Genomic DNA, 13,274 nt, shown 5'->3' with positions numbered 1-13,274 from the left:
TCAGCTCTTACCGACTTGGGAGAGCCAATTACTACACTGTTCAGTGTGAACTTTTTACACTTCAGAAATCAGCAAACACAACAATTCAGGAATCGATTATTGTTTTGTTGATTATCTGGACTTAAGAAAGTGATGCAGAAAATGTTAATGATACAGCTTCAATGTTAAACATTTAGTAGTCTAGCTCTGGGGTCAGTCATCTCCAGAAACAAGTTGACCACTCATCCCTGCTCACCCTAGGAAGGGCAGGCTCCTCAGACGATAATGGGGTGTGTGCCCAGTGTGAGGAATTAGCAAGGGTCTGACCCTACCTTCTTTAGAGGAGATATTTCAACTTAGAGGCTGTTGTTTATAGGCTTCTCATGGGGTGTTGGAAGCTCAGCCTACCAGACCGAAGGGGCCTGGGACCAAGATGGGAAAGGCCCAAGCATATGGGACACCTTTACTCATCGCCAAAAGGGGAGGGTTTTCATGAACCAGACAGCTGATTCATCTTGTGAAAGCTACTACAAAACCCAAGTGAGTATAGGGTTTTGCTGACTCTTTCCCCCTCAAAGAGAAGAGATAGAAGGGAGGGGTAGGGAAGACAGAATAGAGGAGTAGACAGAAAACTGGACTTGAATTTGAATCCTGGCTTTGCCACTTTCTAGCTATGTGACCTTGGACAAGTCAGTCTCTCTGAGCCTCGGTTTTCTCATCCAGGGAGTCCTGGACCCAATTCCAACCCCTAACACATACTGGTTATGTGATCTCCTCCCTCCAAACAAACACAAAAAACCCAAATCTGTGAGTGTAGAATACCACTGGGAATTGAGAGACTAGAGTTCTAGTTCTGATTTCACCTCTAAGCTTGGGCTAGTCACAACCTCTCTGGGTCTGTTTCCTTATATCTAACAGAAATGGGTTAGAAGAGATAATATCTTGGGTTCCTTCTAGTTCTGACATTCCATATTATAAATACCTTCTTTTTATAGGTGAAGAAACTGTAGGAACTAAGGGACTGCTAAAGACCCCATATCTGTCAATTGAAAGATTTGGAACCAAACCCCAACACCTCTGACTATTAGCCATTACATTTTCTGCTACCCAAGGCATAGTTCTCTGGGGTTTTAGGTCAATTTCTGCTGTGCCTAATAAGTGACATTATAATATCTTTCTCATTTCCCCACCTCAGCAGTTCTTCCTCTCTCTATTACAGGATGATATCAAATTATTGAAAGAGTTGAATGTTAGTCACTATCGAATTTCTATATCCTGGCCTCGGTTGATACCCACAGGGGTCAAAGGTAAGTGGGTCAGAACATTCCCCAATGAAATGATGCCCTTATTAGGCTACAGTCCCTGAAAAGACCAAATGGTAACAAGAACACATAGTCAAAATGCTTGTTTAACATCCACCTCTATTGTTTATTCAGATGCAATAGAAGGGACTATTAGTAAAGTTCCATGCTTTGGCTGACAAGCAGGTTCCAAATTTTGCTTACCTCAAAGTAATGATTGCTAAGTCTCATTCTCTTGTAGTTCAGGCCACAGGTAAATAGAACCTTTTATAAAAATAGTAATACCTAACAGCTCCTAGGTAAAAGAAGTATCACTTACAAGAGGTAAGAAATTTGGGGAAAGGCTAGATGCAACATTTTCAGGGAGATCAGTCTGTTTTGGAACTCAGCTGTCCACTATTGGGGTAGAGTGATGAGGAAAAGATCACCTATTTTGTGTATCAACTGTAGTAAATGTTTAACGACTCATTCTGTTAAAGAAAACACTGTATTCTGAGTTTTGCAAGGCACAAGTCTGCCAGAAAAAAATTATTTACTTGATTATCAATCTGATATCAAAGCATTTCTAGCTTAGAGAGAGAGATGTCCAAACTGGAATATTTCTTCCATGTCCACAGATATGTTTCTCTACCCCAAGATGATTTGAGATAAAATTTATGGGAATTTTGAAAAAGAAAAAGATCATAATATGTTAAAATATAATTTTAGTTCAAATTCCAGAATAATAATAAATACTCAGTTCCTACCTCGCCTTCTCCCTTCAAGAATTGAAAAGCATTTCTTCCCAATGGTCCATATTTTTCCTTTCTGAATGGAGGGATGGGCCTTAGCTTTAGTAAATGGAGAAAAAAGGACTGCCCTTAGATGTTGGTCCTTGATTTTTTGAAGAGGACCAATGATGTCACAGTGATGTCTTGACTTGCCAGTGAATTGGATTTAAGTGAGGCAGAGTTGTGCGATCTTCAGCCTCATTTTCTCTTCCTGAGTCATTGAAGTCCCAGGACAAAAGTCAAGATGACTGGTGATGGCCCAGGGTGCAGCGGACGACCTTGGCACCTTCAGTGCCTGACCAAACTCTAAGCAGTGCTCCTCAGCGCCTGCTTCAGCCGCCTTCATGGCTGTTGGAATAAGTTGTTCTTGTCCACCCATTCTGCCAGGGAAAGTCTTTACGTGCTTGGGGTAGACATCCCCCTAACTCGAGGACTGGTTTGAGGCCTGTCATTTAAATCACTTCTGGAGGCAAGGCTTTTATTAGGCTACTGGTACTCGCGGTTAAAAGGCTGACATCTACTCTTAATCCATTTCCTTAAAAAAGGCCTTTTGATTTGTCTTTACATCATGACTAATGTGAAAATATGTTTAATATGAATGCGTAAGTAGAGCCTATATCAGATTGCACACTGTCTTGGGGAATGGGGAAGAGAAGAATGGGGAGAAAATTTAAAACTCAAAATCTTATGGAAGTGAATGTTGAAAACTAAAATCAAATTAATTTTTTTTTAAAAAAGGCCTTTCATCTTTGACCTAACCCACCTTCAAACAAGGAAGTCTGAAAAGGATTTTACAACAGAAAAGTATTATTTCTTAATATTTTCAGCTTTTTTTTTGCCATCTTAGAAAGCCTTTACTAAGAAAGGAGGCTTTAAATAGAAGCCACAGAGTGGTACAGGGTATATAAAGCCATTGAAGCTGGAGTCAGGAAGGTCTGAATTCACCTTGGGCCTCCTCAGATGCCCCATAACTAACTCTATTTGTCACAAGTCAATTCAATAAACACACTACTAAATGCCAGACTTTGTGCTAATCATGTTGGATACAGAGAAATACTAAAGGCAGTCCCTGGTATCAAGGAAATCAGAATCAAAGTGGGGGTGGGGAGGACAACCTGCAAACACGCAAACAACCATTTACAGACAGTCCTACATATACCTACAGGATAAACTGGAGAGAATCCACCTTCCAGACTATTTTGAGGATAAAATGAAATGAGCTTGTAAAAGGCTTCGCAAACTTTACAATGCTATATAAATGCTGGCTATTATCATGTGCTTTCCCAATTCGTTCATGAATTTATACATTCAATGAACAATTATTAATGACCTTATGTGTAGAATAGCCTTGAACTAGGTGCTGGGAATGCAAAAATGAAAAACAGGCCCTGCGCCCCAACAGTAAACGAACAAGTGAATAAAAGATAATCTGAGGAACTGGAGAGCGTGACCAATTAGCAGGGGTATCTCTAGAGACAGATGATCCTCCAAGTAAGCCAAGGAGTTTAAGAAGAGTTGATTAGGAGGAAGCGTATTGGTGGGATGGGAGATAAATGGAAGGTGGTGGGGGATATGGTACAGTTAGGTGGTGCCATAGTGCACACAGTGCTGGACCTGGAGTCAGGAAAACATGGGTTCAAATGAAGCCTCAGACATTTATCAACTGTGTCACCCTGGACAAGTTGTTTGACCTCTGTTTGCCTCAGTTTCCTCATCTGTAAAATGAGGATAATAATAGCACCTGCCTCCCAGAGTTGTTGGGCACTAGGTGGCGCAGTGGATAGAGTACCAGGCCTAGAGTCAGGAAGACTCATCCTCATGAGTTCAAATCAGGCCTCAGACACTTAGTAGCTGGGTGACCTTTGGCAAGTCACTTACCCCTGTGTGCCTTAGTTTCCTCATCTGTAAAATGAGCTGGAGAAGGAAATGGCAAACCACTCTATTATCTCTACCAAGAAAACCCCAAATGGGGTCATAAAGAGTTAGACACAACTGAAATGAACAACAACGTTATTAGGATCAAATGAGATAATGATAGTAAAGATCTTAGCACAGTACCTGGCACATAGCACTCTATAAATGCTATTACCTATTATTATTGCTTTTATTATTATTATTATTAATTACATGGAATGACTTGTTTGGAGAACAACAGATCTATTTGACTAGACCATACTATACAAGAAGGTAATAATGTGATGTAAGTCTGAAAAGGTAGACAAGACCCAGAAAGTACAGTATTTTGAGAGTAGGTAGGAGGGGTTTATATTTTATCCTAGAAGCAAGAGGAGGGAACCATTGGAGATTTTTAAGCAGGGACTTGACCCTCTCTGACCTTATGCAGGAAGAGGACGGGAAGCTTTAGGTCCCAAATCCACCAATAACACGCTTCCTTTTCTCTTTCTAACAGCAGACTATGTGAACGGCAAGGGCGTCAAGTTCTACAGTGATTTCATTAACACTCTTTTGGAAAATGACATCACACCTATTGTGACCCTCTACCACTGGGATCTTCCACAGGTCCAGGGGACAATAGGGGAGGGGGTGTAGAGTCAGGACCTAAATGGACAAGGAGGCAAGAGAAATGTCCATTTTCCTCACAGATGGTGGGTTGAAAGAGATCTTTGCACTGATATTTGGCCCAGGGGTCTTAGAAAATGAGAAAATGAGAGCTATGGTTATGTACATATATGTATACATATTATTTGTGTATTTGTGCATGTGTGTACAAGGTGTCCCAAAAGTCTAAGGACCTGTTACCATTTTATTTATTATTTATTTTCCTGTTATTAAAAGCTTAAAATGGTATTAAGATTTTTGGGACACCCTGCATATAAACATATGTGTTTGTTGCATGTGCCAATGACACGTATGAGGTGTGGGCCCTTGAGAAAATTACTTAATCTTTCTACTCCCCGGCCTTTTCTCTAACACGATAAGTTATAGAGTAAAATTGTCCATTTGCATTTGATAGAGGGAATTTCTACTTGAATCCCCTATTTGGATGAAATTATGGGTCCTGATTTAAAATAAATATATGTGTGTGTGTTCGTGTATGTGTATACACATAATTATATAGTAGAAAGATAATGCTGGTTTGGGGGTAAAGTCAACAAATTTTTTTAAGCACCTACTCTGTGCCAGAGACTGTACTGCTCTCTGGGGATACAAAGAAAGACCAAAAAGCCCCAGCCCCTTCCCTCAAGGAACTTACAATCCAATGGGGGACAACATGTAAACAACTATGTACAAACAAAATATAGACAGGAAAAAATGGAGATATGACGTGAGGTAAAGAAAGGCGACTTTGTTGGAGTTGGTGTCTTTCAAACCATTTCAAACAAAATGAGCTAAAGAATAGGCTTTATTTTTTTTTGTCTCGACATATTGTAATACTCTCGTGTTATTAACTAGCTAGTTTATTAACTAGCCACTTAATTGCTCTGAGCCTTAGTGTCTTCATTTATAAATTGTCATCATAGAATGTTATAGCCCAAAGGAACCTTTTGGAATGAACTAGATGAGTGTCCACAATCTTTTCAAATTTGAAGGCCATTTTAAAAATATTTTTTTCAATTAAGAAAATAAAGGATTTTCTTTCTTCCCTTGTCTTTCCAAAACCATTTGGAAAGAAGAAAGAAAGAAAGCCCTTATAACAAAGGTGAATAGTTAAGCAAAACCAGTTTCCATATTGGCCATGTCCAAAAATGTATGTGAAGATCTTATTTTAATGTCAAAAAAATATCAAAGACCTTTACATGACCTCGGCTGAAAAATTCATCATCCTGTAACCATGCTGGTGAAGAACCTTTCCAAATTTAGCTAGGTTGGTCTTTGAACAACAGGTACTGTTCTTAGGCCTTGACTTTAAAATCTTTCCAGCTTGGTAGATACCATCATTGCTTGCATGGTACTGGCGAGTTAGCATTTAAGAATTGGGTGGCCTCTTCAATATGCAGAGGCACTGGAGTAAGACTTAGAGGCTTTAATGGAAATAATAACCTCGATTTCTTTTCTCATCTCATTTCCCTCTTCTTTTTCCATCATGCATTCTAGCTTTCTGGCTAAGCTCCTCTCCTAATTTTTTTTTATTCCTTTTATATTTTTATACTATTTCTCCAGTTCCAGAGTACCTTTTTGCTCATATCATATACCTTTAACAAGATTTCCTTTTGACAAGACTCCATAAGACACTTTCCTTATGACTATAGGTTTTTTGTTTGTTTGTTTTTTGGGGGGTTGGTTTTTTTTGTTTGTTTTGTTTTTATGGGTTTTTTTTGGTTTTTGTTTGTTTTTTTGTTTTTTGCTACAGCAAATGGAAAAGGCCATCCACAGTGGCACAGTGGATAGAGCACAGGACCTGGAGTCAGAAAGATCTGATTTCAAATTTGGCCTCAGATACTTACCAACTGTGTGACCCTGGGCAAGTCACTTCACCTCTGTCTGCTTCAGTCTCCTCAACTAAAATGGAGAGCATAATTGCACCTTCCTCCCAGGGTTGTTGCAAGGAGCAAGTGAGATAACAAAGTACTTAGCACAGTTCTTGGCACATAGTAGACCTTAATAATTGTTTCTTCCCTTCCCCTTCCCTTTCTTTCCCAACTGGCTTCCAAATAATGTCTTTCGTGATGCTGTCCTCAGAGATGTACTTCTCTCTCCCCTCCTCTGCATCCAGATGCTTCAGGTGAAATTTGGAGGTTGGCAGAATGTAAGCATGGTCACCTACTTCAATGATTATGCCAATCTATGCTTTGAAAAGTTTGGGGACCAGGTAAAGCATTGGATAACTTTCAGTGATCCTTGGGTAAGTTGAATTATTTTTCTGAGCTATGGACCCTACTTTCAAAATTTTTTTTAAATTGATCTTTTGTTTCTATATTGCCTAGATTTCCTCAAATATCCCTCTGTCTCACCCCTCCAAAGAATACAACCCCACTCTTTTAACACTGATTTTCACAGCTATTTCCCCACTAACTGAGGTTCCTCCTCCTTATTCTTCTAGTCAGTTGCAAAGGAAGGCTATGAGACAGGGCGACATGCACCTGGACTGAAGCTCAGAGGTACTGGGGCATACACAGCAGCGCACCATATCATTAAGGTAAAAATGAAAGACTGAAATCCTCACTGGGTTGTAGACTAAGGCTGAGGGAGGGAGAGGACGCCTCAAAGCAGAAGCACACTCAGTACTGTCAGGTCTCCATATCCCTTTTACCTCATACCTTACTCTCGTATATTACTTTAACATGTTAGATAATGATCCATTGGCCTATGTATGCTGATTAAACAAGTATTTATTGAGTTACTACTCCATACTCACTGTGGTGAGTGCCATGGGCAGAAATACAAAGATGTATCTATAAAACGTGGCAGCTGCTGTCAAGAAATTTCCAATGTCGGGGCAGCTAGGTGGCACAGTGGATAGAGCACTGGCCCTGGAGTCAAGAGGATATGAGTTCAAATCCGGCCTCAGACACATAACACTCACTAGTTGTGTGACTCTGGGCAAGTCATTAACCCCAGCTGCCCTCACCCCAAAAAAAAAATTCAATCTAGTTGAGGAGACAGTAAGTACCCACGTGAAACCTTTAACAACAAGGCGTGTCATTGGTTAATGAATACACACCTTCTTTTGTTTTCTCTAGTAAGATATTTAGTATTTACATAACTAAGTCAAAGTCAGCAGTACTGCTACTATACATAGTGAAGGGGCTCCCTGCCCCACAGCCAGGAGTGGCCTTCTTCCCAAAACTTTTTTCAACTCCTTTGTATATATTTGTATTTCTTTACCTTATGCTTATGTTCTCTATATTGATATTTGTTATCTTCTCCCATTAAAAGGTAACCTCCTTGTGAGTAGGCATTGTTTCATACATTGTACTTGTATCCCCAGCACCTAGCCCAGAGCCTGGCACATAGTAGGCACTTAATAAATGTTTTTTGATTGATTGGATTGGATTGTAATTAGTGGTGGACATTGAAAATGGAGAATCTGGATCTCCAGATTCCCAGCACAGTTGCCCTTCCATTGGCTATACAGAAAGTATAGCTTTTGCCTAGATGCCCCTGGGGGGCAAATCTCTGGGGATTCTAGCCAGAGTGGCCCTAGACAGAACTGAGCAGGAAGTAAAGTTCATCTTTCACATCTTGTATTTGCCCTTGATGTATTTCACATCATTGCTTGCCACCACATTCCACGTGCCCATGGGCTTCCTGTTACCTCCTTCCCCCCAACTCTGCTTCCTAGTCAAGGACTCATTACTATTGCACCCCAGTGCCTGACCTGAATGGTAATGTTCCGTCATTCAGGACAGACAAATTTGGGTGGGAAGAGAAAATCCTAGGCCCCAAATGATCTGAACTGACCTATCCTAATATGAAAAATGGGTATTAATCATTCATTAAACATTTATTAAGCATTTACTATATGCCAGACACTGTACTAAGTTCTGGGGATACAAAAAGAGGCAAAATTCTCCTGTCCTCAAGGAGATTACAATGGAATGGGGCACACAACATGCTAATAAATCTATACAAAGCAAACTATACATAGGATAAATAGGAGATATTTAATATATATTTAATTAATTTAATAGAGGGAAGGCACTAGAATTAAAAAGGGTTAAGGAAGTCTTCCTGTAGAAGTTTGGATTTGGGGGCAGCTAGGTGTGCAGTAGATAGAGCACTGGCCCTGGAGTTAGGAGGACCTGAGTTCAAATCTAGCCTCAAACACATAACACTCATTAGCTGTGTGACTCTGGGCAAGTCCCTTAACCCCAATTGTCTCACATTAAGAAAAAAAAAAGGATTTTAGCTGGGACTCTTTTAGGTAATATTTATAAGTTTAGGGGAGTTAGGTGGTACAATGGATGGAGTACCAGGCCTGAAGTTAGGAAGACTCATCTTCCTGAGTTCAAATCTGGCCTCAGACACTTACTAATGTCACTCAGGGCAGTCACTTAAACCTGTTTGCCTCAGTTTCCTCATCTAAAATGAGCTGGAGAAGAAAATGGCAAACCACTCCAGTATTTCTGCCAAGAAAATCCCAAATGGAGTCACAAAGAGTTAAACACACCCGAAACAACTAAACAACAACAAAATATTAATGTTAAGGGGGCCCCTGGGGCCAAGACCTTAACTTAAAAAGACTATAATGGGGATGTTGGAGACTATGATAAGTCAATAGGACAGATACTTGAGGGCAAGGAAGCCTTTTGGCAACCCTCAAAATTACATTGGCCTCAAGAGTCTCCTTCTAGAAAATGTAAATCATTCACATATTAGCCAAAAAATAGCATAACTTTGCAACTAGAACAAGTATCAGACTATTTCTGGCATTATGGCCAAAGACCCATCTAAGGATTAAGAGTTCCTACTATCCTGGCACTTCAAGTAGTAGTCGTGACCAAGTGGTCCAGCTGAAATACATGGAGATCTTCCCATGCAGGATGAAGTCTTGTTGGCTACCACATGGTGTTTTTATTCTTCCAAAGCCTGTTTTTCTCTGTGGCCAAACCCCAAAGAGATCTCATTACTTATGAGTACCTAGCACTCTGCTGAGTGGTCATGATAAACAATCAATAGACACTCGTAGAAAAGCATTAAATGGATGGGATCCACCAACCTTAGGGCCTTTTCAGTTATCAATTCAATGCTATTCAATGCTCATTAAATGCCTACCATGTAGTATAAGCAGTGTTATGCTGGTAAATATTTAACAACTGGCTCTTGGTGGGGAGAACATACACAATACACACATTTAATTTTAATCTCTATTACTAACATTTTCTTCATCACTGTCTTAAGTCTAGACAATCAACATAATAATCAAGCAAGCCCTGATTTATAATTTTTGCCAGTTTCTGAGGTATAAATGCTCACACTGAAAATTTAACAATGGATTCTCCTGGACTAGTCCAAGCTGGCTCCAGCACACTGAGAGTATAAGTAACAACTCTATGTTGTTACTTATACATATAAAAGATATGAAGATGGAGAATAGTTTAGCCCTGCTTAAAAAAAAGAGAGAGAGATTGTAGAGGATACAACATATGCTCAAATATTATAGAATGTGATGGGGTAAAGGTGAGATCCAGACAAGATGGATCAGGAAAATTTGAGAGAAAGATGACTTTTTGTAGGGAATGGCATCAGAAATGGACCTCAAAAGAAGAAAAGCATTTTAACACAGAGAGAAGATAGTCCACACAAATTCATTGGGGCAAGGGAGAGGAAGAGATCGCCAAGAGAATCAGCATAAAGAGGAAAAAGGACTGAGGACAGAGCCTTAGAGGACACCCAGATTCAAAGGCAAGAAGAAGCTAATGAACCAGAGAATTTCCTGTTTCTCCAGAAAAGGAGGATCAGGAAACAGTGGTGGCAGTATATTTAGCAGTAAAGGGGAAGAGATAGAAGATGATACCTTGAGGGGAGGGTCAAAGCAAGACGGAATTTTTTGTTTCCCTTTTGGGGAGATTGAGCATGTTTGTAGGAAGTAGGGAAAGATCCAGTATAGTGGGAGAGTTTGAAGATGATAGAGAAAGAATGAGATTGGGAGAGAGAGAAATGATTGGTGGCCCTAGAAGCGTTGGAAAGGGATGGTAAGCACAGGAACAAGTGGCAGTGTTAGACAAATAGCCACTTACTTTATGTCTCAGAGGCATAAATACTTCTCAAATCATTGATTTTCTATAAAGATTTGTCTGTGCTAAGCCAATAGGTCAGCTTTCTTTACTACAATATTTAGCAAAAAAAAAAAATCAGTCAACTCTATTATTCATTTATGGATTATAAGATTGGATTATATTATAAAATTATAAAATACAGACTTTAAAATTATCTACAATGAATTCTCAATCTTGGGCTGACTTGCCCCTCATCACTCAGCATGCTACCACCCAGAATCTATATTCTCAAGCAATAAATATTCATTTAATTTTAGCCCAAGAGAAACATAGCCAGAAAGATAAATATACTGAAAATTCCATTAAGCGGTGCAAAGCCAAAAAGTTTGTGGATTATCTGATGACTTGGATTACCACACTATGATTAGTCTCCATTACTGCAGATGATTTAGAACTAAGAGTGGAGAGACTGTAGACTGTGTGTAGAAGGCAGAGAAGGGAGTCACAGAAGCTGGAGTAGAACAGCTAGGCTTTATAGAGCTCTTCAAGGTTTGCAATATTAACTTATTTTTTCCTCTTGCAACAACCCTGGGAAGTAGGAGCTATTATTATCCTAATATTACAGTTGAGGAAACTGAGGCAAAGAGAAGTCAAGTGACTTGTCCCGGGTCACACATCTAGTGTCTGAGGTTGAATTTGCACTCAGCTCTTTCTGACTCCAGTTCACTGTGACACCTAGCTACCTACTAGAACTTGACCTTGAAGTAGAACTTGGTTTTGAACTATTAGAACTTGACCTTGAGTTATGGGATGACCTAAATAAAAAAGCAGGGAGAAGGTACTGAGGATAAGGTAATAAAGGGGGTTTGATAGGAAGAACAACATTCATTCAACCATTTATTAAATACCTACTATGTGCAAAGGAAGCACCGTTCTTAGTGCTAGGGAACATACACAGATACTTAAAATATGGTTCCTGCCCTCATGGTGCTTAGGAACTAGCTAGAAGCATTGTAAGAGTGTGTTCTTTTCCTTCTAGTCCCATGCAAAGGTCTGGCACTCTTACGACAAAATCTGGCGCAAAAAACAACAAGGTAAGCCTCAAACATTTAGAACCAGCAAATAGAATTGGAGCAAACATAGGCTCTATTAGGTGACACCTTCCTTTATTTTTTCCCCTTCTCCCAAAGGACTGGTGGGTATTTCATTAACTTGCAACTGGGGGGAGCCCGTGGACATTACCAACCCAAAGGACATCGAGGCTGCTGAAAGATACATGCAGTTCTGTTTAGGCTGGTTTGCAAACCCCATTTGTGCAGGAGACTACCCCCAAGTTATGAAGGACTACATTGGTGAGTAAGCTGGACTCTTCCTATCCCAACTGGGGGGGTGATGTGGTAGATTGCAATGTATGGCTAAACTGGGAATCAGAAGATCTGGGTTCTAGTCTCTGCAAGTCATTTCTTCCATTCAGACTAGACATTAATAAAGTTCAGTTTCCTTCCAACTCTTTCATTCCATAATTCTAACAGAATAGGCAACTAGGTGGTGCAGTTAATAGAGAACTGGGCTTAGAATCAAGAAGACTCACCTTCATGAGTTCAAATCCAGCCTCAGACCCTTACTATCTGTGTGACCCTGAGAAAGTCACTTCACCATTTGCCTCAGTTTCCTCATCTGTAAAATGAGCTAGAGAAGGAAACAGCAAGCCACTCTAGTATCTTTGCCAAGAAAACTCCAAATGGGGTCATGAAGAGTCTGACACAACTGAAAAACAACCAAATAACAACAAATAGAATAGTCATGAACCTACTGTTACAGTGTTTATGTGAAAAGAATAAAAAGCTGGGGAAATAGAAGTAAGATAAATGGTAGTAAATGGCCTAGATAGGCCATAAACTGGATAATAAGTCACCAAAGAATAGAGAATTAACTGTTTCTATCTGGATAACAACCTAAGCATACTGAGAAAATGAGCTCACCAATTACTTAGAGATTTTTTTTTATTCCTGTATTTTCTTCCTTTTTTATTTCTTTCTTCTTGTCCCCCAAACAATCTCTCATCCCTTTCTTCTCTTTTAAACTGCAGGAAAATGAAAGGGGAGTAAAATTTTTATGTGGGCTTGTTTGTTTTTGTTTGCTTTTTTGAGACTGAGTCTTCCTATCTTGCCCAGGTGACAGTACCAGGACCACTTGTGGGCCCAATGTATGATTCTGAAGGACTCACCACCCAGAAAGATATAGTCCAAGAGACAGTAGATGTGGATGATATTTACCTGCTCTTTCAGCCTCTCCAGACAGAGTTAACCTGTTCAAATCAGGACAGTGTCTACAAGGCATTATCTTTCACATCCTCTTAAGACAAAGTCAGGAAGGACGGTAGGACTAGACAACCAGACAGACAACCAGACAACCAGAAGAAATCAGTGCTAGAGGCAATTTTGTTGTTCAGTTGGGTCAGACTCTTTGCGACCCCTTTTGGGGTTTTCTTAGCAAAGATACTGGAGCGGTTTGCCATTTTCTTCTCCAGTTCATTTTACAGATGAGGAAACTGAGGCAAACAGGGTTAAGTAACTTAGCCAAGGTCATATAACTAGTAAGGA

The 13,274-nt window shown here is 39.8% G+C and overlaps 1 protein-coding gene across 1 annotated transcript in view; it reads left to right on the top strand.

Annotated features, from left to right (window-relative positions):
• The window catches only part of LCTL (lactase like), a 116,925-nt gene that overhangs the window by 88,220 nt on the left and 15,431 nt on the right, over nt 1–13,274 (top strand). Inside the window, exons 3-9 of the mRNA XM_027851990.1 lie at nt 356–519; nt 1,199–1,286; nt 4,461–4,570; nt 6,726–6,854; nt 7,053–7,148; nt 11,711–11,765; nt 11,862–12,023. Of these exons, the coding sequence (XP_027707791.1) occupies nt 356–519; nt 1,199–1,286; nt 4,461–4,570; nt 6,726–6,854; nt 7,053–7,148; nt 11,711–11,765; nt 11,862–12,023 (804 nt within the window). The remainder of the gene's footprint in view (nt 1–355; nt 520–1,198; nt 1,287–4,460; nt 4,571–6,725; nt 6,855–7,052; nt 7,149–11,710; nt 11,766–11,861; nt 12,024–13,274) is intronic.

This window comes from Vombatus ursinus, unplaced genomic scaffold (genome assembly GCF_900497805.2).
Source record: "Vombatus ursinus unplaced genomic scaffold, bare-nosed wombat genome assembly UNPS02009205.1, whole genome shotgun sequence".
Taxonomy (NCBI): domain Eukaryota; kingdom Metazoa; phylum Chordata; class Mammalia; order Diprotodontia; family Vombatidae; genus Vombatus; species Vombatus ursinus.
This window is presented reverse-complemented; position numbering and strand designations above follow the sequence as displayed.